General features: G+C 45.1%; 2 protein-coding genes across 2 annotated transcripts; one reads left to right on the top strand and one right to left on the bottom strand.

Moving 5' to 3' along the window:
- On the top strand, positions 1-3,042 carry LOC146712691 (E3 ubiquitin-protein ligase TRIM21-like). Its single transcript, XM_085452124.1, has one exon. It carries the CDS (start codon positions 1,077-1,079, stop codon positions 2,805-2,807), a length of 1,731 nt encoding a protein of 576 aa, XP_085308250.1. The 5' UTR covers positions 1-1,076; the 3' UTR covers positions 2,808-3,042.
- A 15,699-nt stretch (positions 3,043-18,741) lies between these two features.
- LOC146712692 (uncharacterized) lies at positions 18,742-23,209 on the bottom strand. Its single transcript, XM_085452149.1, has 9 exons — positions 23,137-23,209; positions 21,555-21,605; positions 21,290-21,408; positions 20,802-21,194; positions 20,503-20,722; positions 20,168-20,379; positions 19,908-20,055; positions 19,720-19,829; positions 18,742-19,388 (listed from the first exon to the last, which is right to left on the bottom strand). The coding sequence occupies exons 2-9, from the start codon at positions 21,592-21,594 to the stop codon at positions 19,077-19,079; spliced, it is 1,554 nt and encodes a 517-aa protein (XP_085308275.1). The 5' UTR covers positions 21,595-21,605; positions 23,137-23,209; the 3' UTR covers positions 18,742-19,076.
- Positions 23,210-23,211: the final 2 nt, after the last annotated feature.

The following is a 23,211-nucleotide window of genomic DNA, read 5'->3' on the forward strand; positions in this document are numbered from 1 at the left end:
TGTTCAGTTTGTGTTTCAGATGAACCAGTTTGTGTCTGAGTGTGTTGCTGGGTCTCCACCAGTTACTCTGACAACTGAAGGTTCAAGATTTTTATTTTGACATTTGCACACAGGACCAACAGTCCATGCACAGTGGAATACTTGTGCAGAGCTTTCCAAGTCAAATCACACTTTAACAATATAAAGACAGAAAAAGCAGGAGGATAGAAATGAAGTCCGGAGTAGGGTAGTCGTACTATTTTCTATATACAAAGAAAAAGAAGAAAATGTACAGAGAGTGTGTAGTTCTCTACCTCTTATCGCACTCACAGTGTTGCACATTTGTTCCACAGATCTGTTTCACAAGTCTGTTGTGAGTGTATTGCCCGATGGTCAGTGAACCGATGATACATTCAAAGTGAGGTTAAGTAGTGCTGTGTTATTTTAAGTGTTCAGTGTGTTTTTGTTTGCCGTCAGTCTGACAGTTGTGGGGAAGAAGCTGTTGAAGAATCGTGTTCTGTGTGTGATGCTGCTGTCCGCTCTGTTGTGTCTGAGATTGTATGTGCAGCTTTGTATGTGCAGGTCCATGGATGCAAGTGTTGTTCCCATAATCCTCTCTGCAGACTTTCTGACTCTGCAGAGCCTTCCTCTCTGTCTGTGTAGTGTTTCCATACCAGACAGTGATGCCTGCGGTGAGGATGCTGTCTATCAGTCCTCTGCAGGCCTGGGTGAGAGGGTGGTGGTTCATGCCAGCTTTCCTGAGCAGCCGAATGAAATAAAGCCTTTGCTGGGCTTTTTTCACAGTTGCTGTGGTGTTGAGAGTCCAGCTCAGGTCTGATGTAACCTGCAGTCCCAGGAATCTGTGGCTGTTTGTCCTCTCCACCTCCGTCCCTTTGACGATAAGAGGCTGCAGGGGAGGGAGTTCTTCCAAAAGTGCAGTATTCATTCCTTGGTCCGTGTTGAGGATGAGGTGAAGAAGCTTCTGTGATGAAAAGAAACTTAAAGAAGTCCAGACGCTTTTCTCTCCAAGCTCCTCAGACTACCGACGCTTGTTTCTCTCTTTGTAAAAATGAAATTTAAAGTGAATTTTGAATCAAATGTTTCTCTTCTTTCTCCCTCAGAGTGCAGACATGTCTGCTGCCAGCAATCTGCGATCTGAAGATCAGTTTCTGTGCTCCATCTGTCTGGATGTGTTCACTGATCCAGTCTCTACACCATGTGGACACAACTTCTGCAAAATCTGCATCAGTCAGCACTGGGACATGAATCAGAGCTGTCAGTGTCCCATGTGTAAAGAGACTTTCTACACTCGACCTCAGCTGAGGGTCAACACCTTCATCTCTGAGATGGTTGCTCAGTTCAGACGTGAAGCTCAGCAGAAAGCCAGCAGCAGCAGCTCAGAGCAACAAGCTGCCAAACCAGGAGAAGTTCCCTGTGACGTCTGCACTGGAACCAGACTGAAGGCCCTGAAGTCCTGCCTGGTGTGTCAGACCTCCTACTGTCAGACTCACCTGGAGCCTCATCTGACACTGAAAGGTCTGAAAAGACATCAGCTGATTGACGCTGTGGAGAACCTGGAAGGCAGGATGTGCATGAAGCACGATAAACTCCTGGAGCTGTTCTGTCAGACCGACCAGACATGTGTCTGCATGCTCTGCCCTGTTTTAGACCACAAGAACCACGAGTTTGTTCCTCTGAGAGAAGAATATGAAGGAAAGAAGGCCGAGCTGGAGAAGACAGAGGCTGAGATTCAGCAGATGATCCAGAAGAGACGACTGAAGATTCAGGAGATCACAGAGTCGGTGAAGATGAGTAAAGATGCTGCAGACAGACAGAAAGCAGAAGGTGTTCAGGTCCTCACGGCTCTGATGGAGTCTGTTGAGAGACGCCTGAAGGAGCTCATGAAGGAGATCGAAGACAAACAGGAAGCTACAGAGAAACAGGCTGAAGGTCTCATCAAAGATCTGGAACAGGAAATCTCTGAGCTGATGGAGAGAAGCTCTGAGGTGGAGCAGCTCTCACGCTCTGAAGACCACCTCCACCTCCTCCAAAGCTTCTCCTCCCTGAAAGCTGCTCCACCCAGCAAGGACTGGACAGAGGTCAGAGTTCATCCACCATCATATGAGGGGACTGTGGGGAGAGCTGTGGCTCAGCTGGAGGAGACAGTCTGGAAACCCATGAAGAAGAAGCTGTTTGAGGCTGAGCTGCAGAGGGTGCAGCAGCATGAGGTGGATGTGACTCTGGATCCTGATACAGCTCATCCTGACCTCATCCTGTCTGATGATGGAAAACAAGTTTATCATAGTGATGTGAGGAAGAATCTTCCAGACAACCCAGAGAGATTTTCTTACTATGTTGATGTTTTAGGAGAGCAGAGTTTCTCTTCAGGCAGATTTTACTTTGAGGTTCAGGTTAAAGGAAAGACTAAATGGACTTTAGGAGTGGCCACAGAGTCGATCAACAGGAAGGGAAACATCACACTGAGACCTCAGGATGGTTTCTGGACTGTAGTGCTGAGAAATGGAAATGAGTACAAAGCTTGTGCTAAGTATTTAGTCCCCCTCTGTCTTCATCCTGGTCCTGAGAAGGTGGGGGTGTTTGTGGATTATGAGGAGGGTCTGGTCTCCTTTTATGATGTAGGTGCTGCAGCTCTGATCTACTCCTTTACTGGCTGCTCCTTCACTCACAAACTCCACCCATACTTCAGTCCCTGTTTCAATGATGGAGGTGAAAACTCTGCACCTCTGATCATCTGTCCTGTCAATAACATTAATCTACCCCTGATTTCATTTGTAGAACCGCTTGATTTCTATTCTGATTCTGATTGAAGGGAACAAATGAACATATTGAGTGTAAATCCTCTACAGTCTCCATGTTTCTATAGAATCTGATCATCAGGACTCTGATTCACACTTTGATTCTCATGGAGTTTGATTTGAACAGAAGAAAAGTTGAATCAGGAAATGTTCCCACTGATGGAGACTCGAGCTGAAGAGCAAATATCAGAGAACAAATGTCCAAAAGCTTCATTTCCAATAAAGTTTGTTCAATGCTTTGAGTGAATCCAGACTCATGTGTGGCTGTTATACGGAGCATCAGAGTCCAGCTGAGTTATGTTGGATACAAACTGCTTATTTTGGCTCTGTGAGGAGTTTTGTTCACTGAAAACTGATGAGACGGATAATATTCAAAGAACTCTGTAGAGATTCATGCATCCATGTTCTCCACCTGCAGGTGTGGAGGAGAAAGGTGGAGCACAGACTGCTGCATCCTTCCAGTCACATCATTTTGATGATTATATTTCCATGTTGTGATGATTTGGGTTAAAGACAAACAGAGTTGAACGGCTGCAGTCACAGCATGAAGACGATGCTGAAGCTGAGCTGTCAGTGAACATGTTTCACTGTGATTTGATTTGAAGAATAGAAAGTGTGTGTGGCTGCTGACAGCTGCAGTCTCTGCTAGTCTGCATAACACACACACAACTTTCCCCCTGAGGCAACGATGCAGCAACAACACAAAGAACAGCTGCAGACACACACACACACACACACACACACACACAGTCAAGTGTTCTCTGACTGTGAGGTGCCCACACTTGAAAAAGACCAGACTTTGAATTTCACTCAACTTTATTTTGACCAGGTAGATAGGTAGGTAGCAGCAGGTAAAAAACTTTTCAACACAAAAATAAAGGACATTTCATTAACCAGTAGCCATTCAGATAAATTACATGCATTACACAGAAGACAGATGAAATAACAAAATACACTTCAGTAAAGCCATTTAACATAGCTAAGCTAAATACTTTTGTTTAAACTACCATTCAACCCAGTTTAAGTTAGTTTTACGTTCATTGGTTTCTTTACAAAGAATTATTTTCTTTAAATCAAAACCAAACATTTATTCACTAGTTTTACGATCCACCCAAGGATTTGGGGGTAACTATTTTTAATATTAAGTAATATAAATATGTGGGAACATTAACTGCACAAACAATTTATTCAAACTTAAACATTCTTTTTTGTCAATATAATTTTTTTAACTTAAATGCAGCAACTATTTCCCTAAGCGTAAAACATTTGCACAACTGACCTTCCATAGTTCCAAATATATGTGCAGCAAATCTGAGCTCAAGAGCTTACCGATAGCCCGTCTTGTTCAAAGTCTTCCTCACAGTGGACAAGTGGATCGTACTTTGTTTGCTGTCCTCTCAGTATGTCGCGCATGGGTCGAATGACTGCTGCATGCATTTTAAGGTCTACTAGGCACGCCCACCCTTGATTGCTCTAATTTGGCTCACCTGGCAGGGCGGCGCACACCAGGCCGTGCTTAGTTGTTGATTGCACCCAAGGTCTAATCAGCGGCCATGCGCAAGCAGCAGCACCGAACAGGTAGTGGGTAGGAGGAGGAAGAGAGGAATAACAGCCACACCTACTAGGTCAGCGCGACACCTCCCACTCGATCTTTGCTTAGCACTGTCTGGAAAGATCGCACTCAGGTGGGCTGGTCCCTTGCTTGATCTTCCACCGGTAAAAGGACCACGAGACGCCGGATGTCCCGATGTAAAATGGTGCCCAGCTCAGGACTTGTGGTAGCAGATTTTGGACTCTTGATCGCAATGCTGGAACTTGGAGAGACCCTCACATGCACATCTCGAACGATCCCTTTGGAATCAGGATTCACGCTGATGACTTTTGCGAGTCTGAACTGCCCTCTAAGGGCATTTTGGTTGCAGAGCCAAACTATGTCTCCAACAGCAATGATTCTCTCTGAAGTATGCCATTTACTGCGGATGAACAGGTTTGGTCCAGCGAGTTGGCTCCAGGACCTCCAGAAGTTGTTGACTGTGGTTTGTATTTCCTTCAGCCTTTTGAAAGGATAATTTGTGATGTCGACAGTTTTGAAGTCCCCGCTTTGTGTGGCTCGACCAAGCAACAGATTATTCGGTGCGATGTAGTCAATGCGATCTTCCCGGCTCTGAATTCTGGCATCAATGGGTCTCTCATTTGCAAGGTTGGCAGCTAGCTGGAGTGCTGTCAGAAACTCACTAAAGGTAAGAGCCTCTGTATTGCCGAGAGTATGGAGGGCTCTCTTGGTAACTCTGACAGCAGCTTCGGCGGCCCCATTTCGGTGAGGTGAGTCAGCGGGAAGAATCTTCCATGCCCAGGTGGTCTCATCTTTGGCAGAGTATTCTTCAAGCGACTCCTTGTTTTGTTGTCTCAGGTAAGCATACATTTATTCCAATACAGGTTTGGCGCCGAAAAAGTTTGTGCCAGGATCTGACCAGATTTTTCGGGGATGGCCTCGGACAGAAGTGAACCTCTGGTAGGCAAGCACGAAGCTCTCTGTTGATAGTGTGCTCGCTTGTTCGACATGAATGGCTCTGCTTGCCATGCAGCAAAACACAACTCCCCAAACTTTCATGGTCACTCTTCTCTTGACATCATCCCTCACATGATAGGGTCCAAACAGGTCGACAGATGTGAATTCGAATGGTGCAGCAGGATTTGACCTCTCTTCAGGCAAGCAAGATGGCGCCGAGTATGGCAGCCTCGTCGCGAGCTCCCCCAAGCAACGGTTTTCTTCTGTGTTTAATTTTACTTTTCCTTTATTTTTTCACGAGCAGCACTTGTCTCCTTGTGTACGACCGACAAACCTTACTGGACATAAAAGACGGTCTTTCTTATAACTTTCCGGAGTTCAAGTTTTGCAACACGGACGCTCCGTTTGCAGACCCCCCATTCATCTCACCTGAGACGCCTTTGTTCTCTGTCCCTGGAGGCCGCAAACGCCGACGCAGAGGGAGAAGATCTGGCGTTCTGGTTCGACTGAGACGGCGCACTAACAGACCACCGTTACCCAGTTTATTACTGGCTAATGTGCAGTCTCTGGAGAACAAGCTGTGCGAGCTTCGGGCACGGATCTCATTCCAGCGAGAGATGCGGGACTGCTGCGTGATCTGCCTCACAGAAACCTGGCTATCGGACAAAGTACCGGACTCCGCAATACAACTGCCGGGGTTCTCTGTGCACCGCGCGGACAGGTCACAGGATCTTACTGGGAAAAGCAGAGGCGGTGGTGTATGTTTCATGATCAACAACAGCTGGTGTGATTATGCGAACGTGCACCCGGTCAAATCCTTCTGCTCACCGGACCTGGAGTACCTGATGATTAAGTGCCGGCCATTCTGGCTACCGAGGGAATTTACAGCAGTGATTATTACGGCTGTTTACATTCCCCCACAAGCCGACACTGACCGAGCACTCAGGGAACTGTACAGCACGATCAGCAGTGAGGAAACCGCACACCCAGAGGCAGCGTTTATCACAGCCGGAGACTTTAATAAGGGAAACCTGAAGAAAGTCTCACCCAAACTCCATCAACACATCCATTTTAACACTCGTGGAGAACGGCTACTCGACCACTGCTACACCTCTTTCCGGGATGCGTACAAAGCCCTCCCCCGCGCCCCATTCGGCCAATCAGATCACTGCTCCATCCTGCTCCTGCCTGCCTACAGGCAGAAGCTGAAACAGGAAGCTCCAACCCGGAGGGCGGTGCACTGTTGGACGGACCAATCGGAGTCTGGGCTGCGGGACTGTTTTGATCACGCGGACTGGGAAATGTTTCACGTGGCCGCTAGGGACATTGATGAGTACACAGACTCAGTCTGTGGATTTATCAGGAAATGCGTGGAAGATGTCGTCCCATCCAGAACAGTTAAATCCTTCCCAAATCAAAAACCCTGGATTAACGGAGATGTTCGCGCGGCACTGGCGGCACGGAACACCGCCTTTGCCTCCGCGAACACATCGGACTACAAACACGCACATTACCAACTCTGGAAGACGATCAAAGCAGCCAAACGTGAGTACAGGGACAGGGTGGAGCAACAGTTTGACAACGCTCGGAGTATGTGGCAGGGACTAAACACGATCGCAGACTTTAGAGGGAAACCCAGCACACCACAGACCACGGCCTCTCTGTGTGAGGATCTAAACGTATTCTACACTAGATTCGACACAGCGAACACCATGAGACCGGACAGTGTGCGCACCGCGGATGACGTCAGTGCGCACACTGTGTCTGAGGAGGATGTGCGGAAGTGCTTCAGGAAGGTGAACGCGCGCAAAGCTACTGGTCCGGACGGGATTCCCGGCCGCGTCCTCAAGTCATGCGCGGCTCAGCTGGCTGGAGTGTTCACGCACATCTTCAACCTTTCCCTCTCTCTGTCTGTAGTCCCAGCCTGCTTCAAAATGGCCACCATCGTCCCTGTACCCAAATCCTCCACCATCTCCTCATTGAACGACTGGCGACCTGTAGCCCTGACCCCCATCGTGAGCAAATGCTTCGAGAAGCTGGTCAGGGACTTCATCTGTTCTGCACTACCCGACTCACTGGACCCTCTACAGTTTGCATACCGCCACAACAGGTCCACTGATGATGCCATAGCCCTGACACTACATACTGCCCTGTCACACCTGGAGAAGAGAGACACGTATGTGAGAATGCTGTTTGTAGATTACAGCTCATCATTCAATACCATCGTTCCCTCGAAGCTGGACAGGAAACTGCAGGATCTAGGACTGAGCAGCTCCCTCTGCAGCTGGATCCTTAGCTTCCTGTCTGACAGACGCCAAGTGGTCAGACTGGGCAGCATCACCTCATCCCCCATCACACTGAACACTGGTGCTCCACAGGGGTGTGTACTGAGCCCTCTCCTGTACTCACTCTACACCTACGACTGCACAGCCACTAACAACTCCAACATCATTGTGAAGTTTGCGGATGACACTACAGTGGTGGGTCTTATCACCAAAGGTGATGAGACGGCTTACAGGGAGGAGGTCAGCGCCCTGACCCACTGGTGTCAAGACAACCATCTCACCCTCAACGTCGCAAAGACAAAGGAGTTGATAGTGGACTTCCGGAGGTGCAGAGAAGCACACACCCCTATCACCATCAGCGGTGCTGCTGTGGAGAGAGTGAGCAGCTTCCGGTTCCTTGGAGTACATCTGGCTGAGGATCTTACGTGGTCAGTACACATAAACAAAACAGTGAAGAAGGCGCAGCAGCGCCTCTTCTTTCTCAGGAGACTGAAAAGATTCGGCATGAGCCCCCGCATCCTCAGGACCTTCTATCACTGTGCCATTGAGAGGATCCTCACTGGATGCATCACCACCTGGTATGGCAACAGCACCGCCTACAACTGCAAAGCTCCCCAGCGAGTAGTGCGGTGCTCTGAACGGATAATTGGAGGTGAGCTTCCCTCCCTCCAAGACATCTACAGGAAGCGCTGCCTGAGGAAAGCGGGGAGGATCATCAAGGACTCCAGTCACCCCAGCCATAAACTGTTCAGACTGCTTCCATCAGGAAGGAGGTTCTGCAGCATCCGGTCCCGTACCAGCAGACTGAGAGACAGCTTCTTCCATCAGGCCATCAGACTGCTGAACACTTCATAGACACCTCAGCTTCACTACTGGAACTTCAACATTATGCACTCCACACTGTACAGTAATGCCGCTGTTTTGCACATGTCTCAACTCTGTATATTTTTATATATTTTATTTTATTATTTTTACTATTTCATTTGTGAAAATGTGTATACACACACACACACACACACACACACACACACACACACACACACACACACACACACGTAGATAAACATTTAGTATACACATCCAGAAATGCATACACTATTATATATTGTACATATATTTATTAGTTTCAGGTTGGCCATTCTTGTATTTTGCTCGTTTGTGTTGTTGTGTTTTGCACATCTCTGTTGCTTGTGGGGCTCGCACACAAGAATTTCACTCGCATGTGCTGTGCCAGTGTGCCTGCACATGTGATGTGACAATAAAAGTGATTTGATTTGATTTGATTTGAAGTCTCCCATTACTTGCTTACAAGTTCCTGCCTTTGCCTTCGCCTTCTCACAGATGATGCACTGGCCAACGACCTTTTGGGCAATAATTCTTCCCTTGACAACCCAAGCCTTCATTCTCATCCGCAGTAAGGTTCCTGCCACTCCGTCATGTCCCTTGCTGTGTGCTTCTCTGGCAAGGAGGGTGGATAACCAGGCTTGGAATGGCAGAAGAGGAACGGCTCTTCGGTCCTCTTTGAAGGTCTGGATTCTGCCACCACAAACTAGAAGTCCATTTGTTTGGTCTTTGTAAACGACTAGTCTGTCTGTTGTGGTGCTTGGGAAGGTGACTCCCTCTTGTGCTGCTTGGCACAGGTCTCGAAAAGCATCTCGCCTCTCGCTGACTGTGAGGACACCCAAAGATGGTACTACCTCCCACTTTTCTTGGTCTCTGGTCTTTGATCTCTTCTTCACTGGCGGTTTTCTTCCACCACTCATCTTCAGGAAGTTGGAGAAACTTTGGACCCGACTGCCACTTGGAGTCCTCGGTTAGGGCATTCGGACTGGCCCCTCTGGTGAGGATGTCTGCAATGTTTGTTGACCCAGGAATCCACCACCAATCTTGGACATCAGTGCTACACTGGATTTCACCAACGCGGTTTGCGAAGAAGGTCTGGAAACCGTAGCTCTTACGCTGGATTGCACCCAAGACGGTCTGGCTGTCGACGAGGTGGTACCATTTTTTGACCTGGATTCTGCAGTGTCTCTGGAAGTAGGTCTTCAGATGGGCAGCAAAGACTGCGCCACACATCTCTGCTTTAACAGGATCGCCTTTGTGATTGAGAGGCGTCAGTTTGGCTTTGGACTCTACTAGTCTCACAATGATACTATGGCTGCAGCTCCAGCGAAGGTACATCACTGCACCATATGCATGTTCACTGCCGTCAGAGAACGTGATGGCACTGGGCTCTGGACAAGGATCTGGTGGAGTCAAGTCTGGTCTAGTGAAATGCAGTTTCTTCAGGTCAGCATACTCTTCCAGAAGCTTTATAGCGTCTTCTCGGAGACCTTCAGACAAGGCTGCGTCCCATGTGTCTTCGAGGCAGTGCCTTACTTTTGCTTCTTGGAAAGCTCACCTTACCAGGCCCTTTTGTTTGACGGGAGTCACTAGACCAAGTGGGTCGTATAGGCCGGAGACTTGGCTTAGCAGTTCTCGCCTGGTGAGTGGATCAGGTGTTTGCTCTCTGACTTCTTCTCTGAACAGGTCTTGACCAAGGCGCATTTTTCTCCTTTTCTTTGAGAAGTTCACTGCAACCATGACATGAAGCTTGTCATCATTGATGGTGTAGCCAAGGCCAAGGGCTTTGTTGTCATCTTCCGTCAGCTGGTTTGGCAGGATCATAGTCCTTGGCTCTGATCCAGGCAACTCTTTCTTTGACTCCTCCCTCCCACTTTGACTGGAGTAGACCCAAGGCTTCATGTAGAATCCTCCAGCTCTCAGGATGTGCTCGATGTTGGCTGTTAGGCGTCTCAAATGGTTGAGGTCATTGTGTGATGTCAGGATGTCATCGACATAAGCATCTTCTTCCAGCACACGTTTCTCCTCTGTGAAGTGACTGAATGAAGGTAGGTTTGCGGTTTCTCTCATGGCGACTTGGGCTATGCAACCAGCAGGTTTGTCTCCAATGTTGACTCTTGTTATGGCATAGCCTTCTATGTCTGCATCTTCTGTGTCACGCCACAAGAATCTGTGCAAGTGGACTTCTCGATCTTCCAGCCAGACGGAGTTGTACATCTTGCGGATGTCACCAAGGGCGGCGTAGGCACCAGCTCGGAACCTTAGCAGGACAGCTCTTATCGGGTTCAGGGCGTCAGGACCTTTGATGAGGATGTCATTCAGGCTGAGGCCTCTGTACTTCTGGCTGCTGTTCCACACCAACCTCACTGGGGTAGAGACAGAGTGTGGATTTGGCGCGATGAGGAAGCTTATATACCATACTGGCCCAGTCCAACTCTGCAGGACTTCTTTGGACAGCTTCACTGCAGCTCTGCGGTTTACCATCTCATGAACTTGTGCAGCATAGGCCTTCTTCCATTCAGGTTCTTTAGATAGCGTCATCTCGGTTCTGATGAATGTTGCTTCTACTGCTTTCCTGTTATTTGGCAAGGTTGCTGGATCTTCTACCCATGGGTATTTGGCATGCCAATGCGGTTCACTGTTGTGGTCATCTCCAGTTGAGTAAGTCAGGCCATTCCTCACGATCTCCATCTCCCTCTCTTCTGCAAGCGTCATTTCTTTACCCCCTGGCTGGCAGCTCCCACAACGACACCCTCCACATCTCGGCTGGCAAGCGGCTCCGATGCTTTCCCACCTCCACCACTTCAGAAAGTCTCTGCTGCTGGTAGCTGTGGTGGATAGAGTCTCAGGGTGATCAGGGTGCTGACAGGAAGCTAGGTCTTTAGTGAACTCTTGGTACTTGAGTGCAGCAGCTCTCATTGATCTTGCGAAGTGAGTTTTGGAGGTGTGGGCCATCAAAGTGACTTCCTCAAAGAGGTCTGGATGTGCGCCCCCAATTGTCTTGCCAAGTGGACCATCCCAGAGAACCAGGTCACCGATGGAACGGATCTTTTGGGGCACCAGCTGGCCTTCTTTATGGCTGATTAGAAGCTGGATCTCTCTGGGTCTGATGAGGTCTTGGAGAGGGATGTCAGGGAAGATCTTCTGTAGCTTCTGAGGTGGAACATGTCTTTCCACTTCAGCAATCTTGTCAAGACCATAGCAGACTAACTGGTGAGCCTTTAAAGTTCCTCTTGAGGTGTTGACACGGATCTTGAGAAGGTCGCGCTTGGTTGCCACAGACACCTTCATACCTCCGATACCCTGGATGACAAGCATGACGTCTTCACTGCGAAGGTTGAGCTTACTTGCAGCTTTATGGGTTATGTAGTTTGTGTCAGATGCTAGATCAATTAGTGTCCCAATTCTCTGCCCATCATTGGCGATGACGTCAAGTAGCATCAGGATCACAGGTACTCTTTTAGACCAGTCTCCTCCAGTAGACCTCTCTCTGCTGCCATGGAGTTGAAGGCTCATGATGAGACGTTGCAGAAAGCTTTCCGACACTCCTGCGCTAGCTCTGGCGATAGTTTAGAGATGAACTCTTCTTGAACCTCCGTATACCTCCTCCCCTCAGCTCTCGCCGGACCAGACTTGAAATGTGATAAGGGTCGTGGCAAGGGACAAAGAAGGTAATGATGCTGGTCTTTGCACTCTGGATTTCCACACAGGTAAGTCGTCTTTCTGCAGGGTTCGTCGTGGATCTCGAGGCACCTCTTGCAGGCTCCAAGCTGCTGCACTGCATCTTTTTTCTCCTGTAACTTTGCGTTGGTTCTAAACCGCCTGCAGATGTATAGCTTTCTCTTGTGTTTCGGGTCCCCACAGATGATGCAGCCTGCTGGATCAGTACTGGATTTTACTGACTTGGTACGGGCGTACTTTATTGGGAACTTTGTTCTGTCCTTGGCAGGGTCGATGTCTCTCAGCTGGTCTAACTGCTCGTAGATGGACTCTTGGGATTGGAGGTATGCGAGCAGCTTGTCAAACCGGTTCTGATGAGTCACAGCATTCTTTGGATCAGCAGCGTGGGTAAGCCAGTCTTTCTTTAGGGACTCAGGCAGCTTGCTTTCAATAGACTTTATTACTAAGAGGTTCTTTATGGCATTTGCTTCATCCAGCTCACTCAAATCATAGAGGGCCTTTTCAACTGCGTGGATAAGCTCTATAATTCTTCTAGTCTGGTTGCTACGAACAGGAGGGATAGCTTGAAGCTCCTCAATGATTTCAATGCCGATGGTGGCTTGATTTCCATAGCGGTTCTCAAGGACTCTGAAGATCTCATCGGTCGAGGTGTATGTGGACAGGCGCAGATCTTTGGCCACTTTATCATCGAGGCTATCGAGAAGTTGGAATTTCTTTACTTCCACGGACCCGGTTGGTTCACCTTGCTTTTGCAGAGCCTCCCATTCCTTCCGCCATCTGTAGAACTCACGCTGGCTGCCGGTGAACTTTGGTAAAGCTGTGGCTTTCAGTTTTATGGCTGCGACCGAGGCTGCGTTGCAGACTGTGACAACTGCTTGGTCGGCATCTCTTTTAATCCTCTCTGCTTTGATCAGGACTGCCTTCCCTGACACCAGCTTTGGAAGGCAGGTTTCGAGCTCCATCAGTCGATGGTCACAATCTCGCCTCTCAGCAGGTGGAACCCAGCGGTTCCATTTCTGGTGTGCCTGCTTAGCTTTCTTCACCAGTTCTTCTAGATGGTGGAGCATAAAATCATATGCCTCCAGGGGTGTATCAGGCTGAGTGGATGTGACGTTCTCACACGCCATTTCTGCTGATTTTAGAGCAAGGGTCAGTTCTTTTTCACCATATGATGTCCACAGTGTCTCTCTGATCAGATGCTTCACCTCCTTCAACTTCTGCTCACATTCTTTCTCCGTTTTTTCGACGTCTGCTCTCTGTTGGCCCATCAGCTCCGGTGTGCCCTCTGCTTCACACTGCGTGATGTAGGCGGCCTCAAGCTCCTCGTTCACGTGAATCACTTTGGAGCCCTCTGCTGTGAGTCTCTTGAAGGAATCCTGCAGCTCCTCTACAGACATATCCATGTGGGTCCTTATTATATGGTTGGTGAGTCTGGAAAACAGTCTCTTTGCAGTGGTTCGCTGTATTTTCAGCTCTTCGAGTGACTTTGACTCAGCTATGCTGTTTTCTCGGTTGTTGATTGGACAGGCAAACGACGTGCGATTTCCTCCAGGCCCCCAGGTGGAGTCTTCTCCGTCTTTATGGTGAGCTTTTGTGGAGTCTTCACTGGTCAAGGCCGGTTTCTCTACTGGCCAGGCCGGTTTTTTACTGTCAAGTGTTCTCTGACTGTGAGGTGCCCACACTTGAAAAAGACCAGACTTTGAATTTCACTCAACTTTATTTTGACCAGGTAGATAGGTAGGTAGCAGCAGGTAAAAAACTTTTCAACACAAAAATAAAGGACATTTCATTAACCAGTAGCCATTCAGATAAATTACATGCATTACACAGAAGACAGATGAAATAACAAAATACACTTCAGTAAAGACATAGCTAAGCTAAATACTTTTGTTTAAACTACCATTCAACCCAGTTTAAGTTAGTTTTACGTTCATTGGTTTCTTTACAAAGAATTATTTTCTTTAAATCAAAACCAAACATTTATTCACTAGTTTTACGATCCACCCAAGGATTTGGGGGTAACTATTTTTAATATTAAGTAATATAAATATGTGGGAACATTAACTGCACAAACAATTTATTCAAACTTAAACATTCTTTTTTGTCAATATAATTTTTTAAACTTAAATGCAGCAACTAAATGTTGGGTCTGTGTTTCCACAAACCCCGCTAGTTCTAGAGACTTATTCATCATGAAGAAAACAAGACAGTCGATCGATCCATTACTTGCGCAAGGGAGGCCTCTCATCTGTGTCCAGCACGACAAAGACCTCGATGATGGCCTCCTCTCGCTGCCTTTTATTGACAGACTTCAAACAATAGTTTACTAAACACCTCCCCTTGCAACCCCCTTTGGTTACATAGACAAGGACTGTATGTAAGTAAGTGTGTGTGTGTGTGTGTGTGTGTGTGTGTGTGTGTGTGTGTGTGTGTGTGTGTGTGTGTGTATACACATTTTTACAAATTAAATAGTAAAAAAAAAACAAAAAAACAAAAATAAAATAAAATAAAATAGAATATATAAAAATATACAGAGTTGAATATGTGCAAAACAGTGGCATTACTGTACAGTGTGTAGTGCATAATGTTGAAGTTCCAGTAGTGAAGCTGAGGTGTCTATGACGTGTTCAGCAGTCTGATGGCCTGATGGAAAAAGCTGTCTCTCAGTCTGCTGGTACGGGACCGGATGCTGCAGAACAACCTTCCTGATGGAAGCAGTCTGAACAGTTTATGGCTGGGGTGACTGGAGTCCTTGATGATCCTCCCCGCTTTCCTCAGGCAGCGCTTCCTGTAGATGTCTTGGAGGGAGGGAAGCTCACCTCCAATTATCCGTTCAGAGCACCGCACTACTCGCTGGAGAGCTTTGCAGTTGTAGGCGGTGCTGTTGCCATACCAGGTGGTGATGCATCCAGTGAGGATCCTCTCAATGGCACAGTGATAGAAGGTCCTGAGGATGCGGGGGCTCATGCCGAATCTTTTCAGTCTCCTGAGAAAGAAGAGGCGCTGCTGCGCCTTCTTCACTGTTTTGTTTGTGTGTACTGACCACGTAAGATCCTCAGCCAGATGTACTCCAAGGAACCGGAAGCTGCTCACTCTCTCCACAGCAGCGCCGTTGATGGTGATGGGGGTGTGTACTTCTCTGCACCTCCGGAAGTCCACTATCAACTCCTTTGTCTTTGCGACGTTGAGGGTGAGATGGTTGTCTTGACACCAGTGGGTCAGGGCGCTGACCTCCTCCCTGTAAGCCGTCTCATCACCGTTGGTGATAAGACCCACCACTGTAGTGTCATCCGCAAACTTCACAATGATGTTGGAGCTGTTAGTGGCTGTGCAGTCGTAGGTGTAGAGTGAGTACAGGAGAGGGCTCAGTACACACCCCTGTGGAGCACCAGTGTTCAGTGTGATGGGGGATGAGGTGATGCTGCGCAGTCTGACCACTTGGCGTCTGTCAGACAGGAATGGTAAATGGCCTGTATTTATATAGCGCTTTACTAGTCCCTAAGGACCCCAAAGCGCTTTACATATCCAGTCATCCACCCATTCACACACACATTCACACACTGGCGATAGCAAGCTACATTGTAGCCACAGCCACCCTGGGGCGCACTGACAGAGGCGAGGCTGCCGGACACTGGCGCCACCGGGCCCTCTGACCACCACCAGTAGGCAACGGGTGAAGTGTCTTGCCCAAGGACACAACGACCGAGACTGTCCAAGCCGGGGCTCGAACCGGCAACCTTCCGATTACAAGGCGAACTCCCAACTCTTGAGCCACAGGAAGCTAAGGATCCAGCTGCAGAGGGAGCTGCTCAGTCCTAGATCCTGCAGTTTCCTGTCCAGCTTCGAGGGAACGATGGTATTGAATGATGAGCTGTAATCTACAAACAGCATTCTCACATACGTGTCTCTCTTCTCCAGGTGTGACAGGGCAGTATGTAGTGTCAGGGCTATGGCATCATCAGTGGACCTGTTGTGGCGATATGCAAACTGTAGAGGGTCCAGTGAGTCGGGTAGTGCAGAGCGGATGAAGTCCCTGACCAGCTTCTCGAAGCATTTGCTCACGATGGGGGTCAGGGCTACAGGTCGCCAGTCGTTCAATGAGGAGATGGTGGAGGATTTGGGTACAGGGACGATGGTGGCCATTTTGAAGCAGGCTGGGACTACAGACAGAGAGAGGGAAAGGTTGAAGATGTGTGTGAACACTCCAGCCAGCTGAGCCGCGCATGAATTGAGGACACTATAACACTATATTTACACTATAACATGCAGCGTTCTATAGATGGACACATAAAGAAATGCATAATTACATGTGTGTGCTAACTTTCTAAACACTTTGTTACATTTATGATAAAGTAGATAAAACACATTTGTGTCGGCCTTGGCTCATAGTTCTTGTCTTTAAATGAACTTTGTGTGTGTTTCAGGTGCTGCACTCTAAGACTGAATGAACCAGCATTGCAGCCATGGGTCACTGTGAGCATCACGGGGAAGGTTGAAGTCGCCCACTGCAGCTGTATGGCCGGAGTCGCAGAGACCTGCAGCCACGTCGCTGCTCTTCTGTTTAATGTAGAAGCAACAGTGTTGATCCGTGGCACAAGGACTGTTACAGATGAACCTGCATACTGGGTTTTGCTGGGTAATGTGACCAAGATACAGTCAGTGGTTGGCCATAAGATAGACTTCTCCTCTTCAGCTGCCCAAAAAAGGCTCTTGATCAAAACATAAACAGACCATCCGTATTGAAAGGTAAAAGGAGCCTCAAAACAGAAATCCCACCTGCTACTGTGGAGGAGTTGTCACTGCTATAATGCCATAATGTTTTATCTAGGGGTGTAGATTTATGCCTGTAGTGCACTGCCGTGTAAATAATTTGCATTTACTGAATATGTACTGACTGAGTCCCGCTGTTCAAATGTTGAATAAAGAAACAAACTAATCTTTTTTTTTTTTATTAAAACCACTTTATAGAACATCACATCTGTTACAGTGTAAAATCCATGTCATTTATAGTTTACAAATGACAAAATGTTCACACAAAATCATGAGTGTTTACATGATATCACCCACTACTAACATTACTTTATTTACTGTATCTTTTGAAAAAATACTGCTATTTATACAGCAAAAGACTTAAGAATATTTAACAGGAGCAGGTTTCATTTTCCCTGGTTTTATTATGACACTGTTCACCAAAACGCAGCAAACCTTCACCATCTTATCCAGAAGGGTCACCTCTTCACCCTCACATGGAAGAAGTAATCTGATTGGCATGGTGGTATGTTTGAAGCAGGTCCCTTGTGTAGCGCTGGAAACCAGTCCCGATGTTTCATCCATTTCATCGGCTGGTTTGCTGCAATAATGCCAAATAATTAGCAACTCTATAAATAGAAGGTAGTTCTGCAAAATCACTCAGTAGGATGTTTGTTCTAATTTGCTATGAGCTCAGAGCGCATAGAAAACAAAACTAATAGGCTATAAAGAGTGATATGAACATATTTAGAACTTACCGGAATGAAAATGTCAGGAGCACCAACAGATATTTGGAGATGGAAGAGAACTGCACGTCAGCTCGTCTCACAGCTGCTATCCAGGCTGGACGCCTTCGTTTGGTAACATCGATACACGAGCTGCTCATGTTGCTTCCAGGTTGGGAAAGAATTAAAAGATAAACCATTTTCAAGCTTATTCTCTTGCCGGTCGTGCGATCGAACATTGCAGCCGACCACACAGCAAAAATTGAACCATGGCTATGCTTTCGCTCCTTTTTCACTCAGACCTCCAAAATGGCGGATCGGGCCAAAATCCTTTCCACGCCCACCCCCGTGACATCACGCTCCAAAGCCCTATAACTTATGTCCACTCAGGACTGTATGCTTGTCTTTTCACGTTCATATGTATATTTATATTTAGTCCCATGTCTCTGTATTCATCTGTTTATCTTAATAGTTTTGTTATCATATCTCTGTTTCTACACTGATTTTATATGTTGTTTCTTGTATATTTGCACTGCAAAAACCCACCTCCTTAATACTAGAAAAATACACTTATTTTTGGTGAAGATTTGCTTAAAACAAGTGAAATTATCTGCCCATGGGGTAAGTGTTTTTTTCTTAATAAGATTTCTTGAAATAAGAACAATATCTAGATTTAAATAAAGCTAAAAATAAGTATTTTACACTCATTCCAGGGAACAAATCAGAACATTGAAACTTAAAATAAGCTTTAACCACTTATTGTAGGCCACAAATAAGATAATAAAGCTAAAAATAAGTCTTTTACACTTATTACAGGCAACAAATTAGAACAATTGAAACTTAAAATAAGCTTTAACCACTGATTGTAGGCCACAAATAAAGATAATAAAGCTAAAAATAAGTCTTTTACACTTATTCCAGGCAACCAATCATGGCTTGAAACCTAAAATAAGCTTTAACCACTTGTTCTAAGTAAAATGTTGAAGAAATTAAATCTGAAAATAGGCATAAAACACTTATTCTAACAAACAAATCAAGGCAAATAATCTAAAAACTAGTACATTAAATCATTTTTAAGAAATTTCTTCTTTTTAAATTTAGCTAAACACTACTTTAAGATTATATTGCTGATTAAGGACAAAACAAAACTGAAACAGAGTAAAAGTGTCCATCTTTATTTGTCCACTTTAACAATAACCTGCAGATAATAAAGATACAATTGAACAGTACAGGTCCAACATTATGAGTTTGTTTAAGTGGTTTCAACATTTCAACAGCCTTAGAGGTTTCGCCATTGCCCCATTAAAATTGACGAGTGACATAGGAAGACCACAAAGATTCAAATTTCTTCCGAATGACACCAAATACCACAAAACTTGTCTGGGTGAGTAAATGAACATTTTCCATTTTAGAAATAAGACCCAGATTGAAAAAACAAACAAAAACAAAACAGAAGTGCCCTCTCCTAATCTTATCTGAAATTTACACACTACTTTCCAATAAATGCATGCCATTCTGCCAGGGCTTTTCTGTAAGATGATGTAGTGTCATGCTCATGAATGGCATCCTGGAGAACTTCTGTCTGAATGACAGACAGCAGGGTTGCCACGCATTTGGGGTAAGTCAGATGGAGTGCATAAAAGTATGCCATCACATATATCATAGCCTCACCAATTTTTTCTTTGTCAAATGTTGTAACTGGTAAATTACCAACAGCAATGACACACTTGCAGCCATCGAACATCACTACTGGACATGACAAGCTTCGTTTCTGGAGGACAGCATCTGGATCTTCTGTAGGCTGCAAGACACAAAAGACATGACAGTCAACATCTTATGTTAATTGTATGTTTTTTTTGCTGGGAATTGGTCATAACGTTGGAGATGTCATTATCTTGTTCTTTGTTGGTTACACACATTTTATAGTAGTTTTGACTTATGGTTTATCAAGCGACTCCTTATGTGACCACACTCGTGTACATTAAATACGTTATAAATTAATGAAAACAATAAATTATAGATTTAAGTCTTTCGGCTGAAACTGAAAAAGCATTTTTGAGTCATGTTTGACCGAAATATTTTGTTTGCCAAATTTTCTGTAGATCTTTATAAGCAAATTTTATAAAACTTACCTTCAGGACATGTAGAAATGCTTCAGAAGCATTCCCCATCTTTTTTGGTGGATGGGCAGGTGCGGGAAAGAGGGTTGGAAGAGCCTTCATCAGTGCAAGGTGGGCTTCAGCTGGACAAAGCAGAAACAAACCTTCATAAACATAAATTTTAAAGGATGAGAACTTTGTATTCAAATGGTAAAACTTACTTTTGTCCATGGTCATTGGTGGATTCATTGCCTTCTTTGACACACCGTAGAACTCTACCCTGGAGCAGAATTCTTCCCATCTCAGTTTTACTTGACTGATGAACTTGTTGTTGTGGGGATCCAAAATTCTGCGAAGCTCACCCAACGCCTACAATAGGTTTAAAAAAATAAGTAGACAAATAAAATCAAAATAACTTTACTACCACACCAAATATATTTGAAATTAAAGTGATTATTTATTAACTCTTCCAAAAACTTACATGATGCAATTCTTTAAAGCATGGATATGCATCCAAGATGAGGCAAGCTCTGTTCTCCTCTTTCATGGTGTCTGAGTCAATGAAGGATCTTCTGGCTTCAAACTCGAGGTCTAATAGCTGGGACACATCTTCTTGGTTTGGTTTTGCCTTCTTACACATTTCTTGTAATGTTTTGTAATGTCTTGCTTGTATTTGCCGACTATCCTTGTCAGCTAAGATAGAGAGAAGTACAAGAGCATTTTGGTTTTTCATTGTTACTGAAGTAGACTTCCACAAAACATTAGCTACTACTGGCTGTGTGTTGATAACCATTTTACAAAATTACTAGTACTCACATGAAGTGGAGGCATTGTCAGAATTTCTGACAGGTGATAACAGAGTAGATGCACCACTGGAAGAACTGCGATCAGCATCTTCATCATCAGCTTCTTCATCCCTTGGGTAGAGGTCAGTGAGCCTTCTCTTGGGCCGTCCCCTCTCCGGTGTTGGTCCTTGCCTTTTTACTGGGGTTTTCATATTTTGCAGCCTTTTTTGTAACTTGGCATTAATGCTCTCCTGGTGAAAATACATATATATCATGCCCCCTGAACAAAACAAAATGATTTATATATGAGACACAAATACAAGAACTTACGTGTTTTACGCTTGCATCATTATCCTGCAGCATAGGATAATATTCCACAACTTTTTTAGCCATTGCAGTGATTTCGGTCTTAGAGGGGTATCGCTCCATTTGGCCTTGGCTTGCTCTCAAAAGGGACACCATACTTGTGATTGTATTTCTCACTAATCTGCATCTCAGTTCTTTTGACATGACGCATGCCTGTTCCCTGCCGGAGCAGGCCAACTCCAGGTAACTCTTTCGGCATTGCTCCAACTCACTGTCGGTGTACAGAACATATTCCGGAGGACTGGGGAGCTGCAAGGTTTTCAGCTGGCTTACATTAGCATCAGCAGTTGGAGGGCCTGTTGCAACTACCCTGGGTGAAGAAGTTGTTTCAGGTTTCTGTGGTAGCGGATGGTCTTCCTGGTTTAGGGTGAGAAAATAAAAATGTCAAGTACTGCTAAAATAAAAGCATACTTTCTGGAGATTAGTTGAACTAAATATTTTTTACATAATACCTCAGGATGAATTATTGACCACACATGTTTTCTTCTGAGAAAGTGCTCAGGCCCAGAAAAAAGGTCCCTCAGATCATCACGGGTCAATGTTAAAAGCATGCGCTCGTCAATGCTTGCAGCTAACAAAAAGACAAACACCAGTTAAACTGTGCAAGCACATAACTGCACAAACATAACTGTTTTTATATATATATATATATATATATATATATATATATATATATATATATACACACACACACACAAATATATTATCAAATATAACCTTTAAGGACAGATACTGTAACATCATCCAGCTTCTCCATTGCTCAGTCACCTGCAAGACAAATGTTTACAATTAGTGTTATGTTAAAAACATTTGAAAAGTTGAATCTTAATTGAGTCCCATGAGAATCAAATTGATTCACGTCAAAGAATCGTTTTGATTGTTCAACATTTTTACCCTTTTTAAAGCTATTATAGAAAAGAAATGTCCAGACAGCCCAGCTGAGGTCTGAAAGGATTATACAATATTGCCCGGTGAACTTTTACTCACCCAGATTTGTGTCATTGAATTTCATCAATAAGATTATGCTGACTAGGGCTGCCAGATCATGCATCCATTGGACGTAAAATGTACAGCTTATTGCACCAGCAGTATCTGCTCTTACATAACGATCATTAGCTTATAGCTTTAAATGTTTAAGGTATGTGCTAACTAAAAATAAAGGCAAGATGATAGTTTATTACATTTTAAAGAAATTTGCAGATTGCTCATTGCTATCTAAAATATAAAAGGACACCGGAGTATATTCTCCAGCATCTCACACTTCTGATAATCAGCTGTCTGCTTGACGTTTATTCAGCTGTGTAAAAACTATAACTTTAATCTCAGCCAAACCGATTTACTCAGGAACAAATAAAATACTGAAAAAAGCCAAACAATAACATTTTTAAGTTATTTAAGTGACTTATATATCATGTTTCACCTGAGTAGTGAAAGACGGCGGTGGTTTTGAAAATGGTTCACCCGGAGTCCGGTGTTCTCACGGCTCTAGTGAGCGTTAAACCCCGGCTAGCTATCGAGCTAGTGGGTAACAGACGTCTCCGAAAACGTCGGAGCGCTTTTGAAAATATGCGGTGTCTTGATAAACTGTCCAGATATTTGAAGTTTACACGGCTACATTCTCGCCTGAAAATATGTTAAATGTTTATTTTGTGACCTAGAAAGAGTAATAAGAGAAATTTTAAAACTAACTAGCTTCCGCCATTTTTGGAAACTGAGCTAGGCCGCGCTATGAATTCTGGGATACAGCTTCTTCTTCGGGGTTTAACGGCAGCTGGCATCCTTGTACATACAGTGCTGCCATCTTCTGTTTCAATTTTGAATCGATACACAGCGCTACTTGTTTTACCAACCAGCCTGATTCCTGAATAACACTGTTTTGAGCCCACTTTAATAAATCCAATTAATATCAAAATATTAATTTAAACCCACACCTTGTGAGGGAATTCAAGCAGCTAGTAAATCAGTCAAAGACAATTGGAAAACCCTGAATGTGGTTAATTAGCTCTCTTGCTAATTGAAAGAAATTCTCAGTGTGCCTATTAACTTAAATTAATACAAACGGCTAATACTGCCCCTTATAAATAGCATAGCTAGGAATTCTCACAACATTACAGTAGATACTTCACTAAATAATGTTCTCTGAACCACATGCGAGGGCTGCTAAGCTAACGCTAGCATCCGTTAGCATGCTACATTACTCCTTCCCGCGCTCAAATTAAATTTATTATTCTGTCCGCTAGACTTTAAAACAGTGATTAGACTACACATTACTTACATTCGAAAAATTAAAATTGCTTACCTCTCTTTCTTGACGAAGTTTTCTCTTACAGTTTTTCTTTCAATGCTCAGGTGCAGAAGATTCCTGTGACTCCAA

This window comes from Copadichromis virginalis, linkage group LG3 (assembly GCF_057382275.1).
Source record: "Copadichromis virginalis isolate Kocher_CV1m ecotype Utaka linkage group LG3, C_Virginalis_male_GT1.1, whole genome shotgun sequence".
NCBI classification, from domain to species: Eukaryota; Metazoa; Chordata; class Actinopteri; order Cichliformes; family Cichlidae; genus Copadichromis; species Copadichromis virginalis.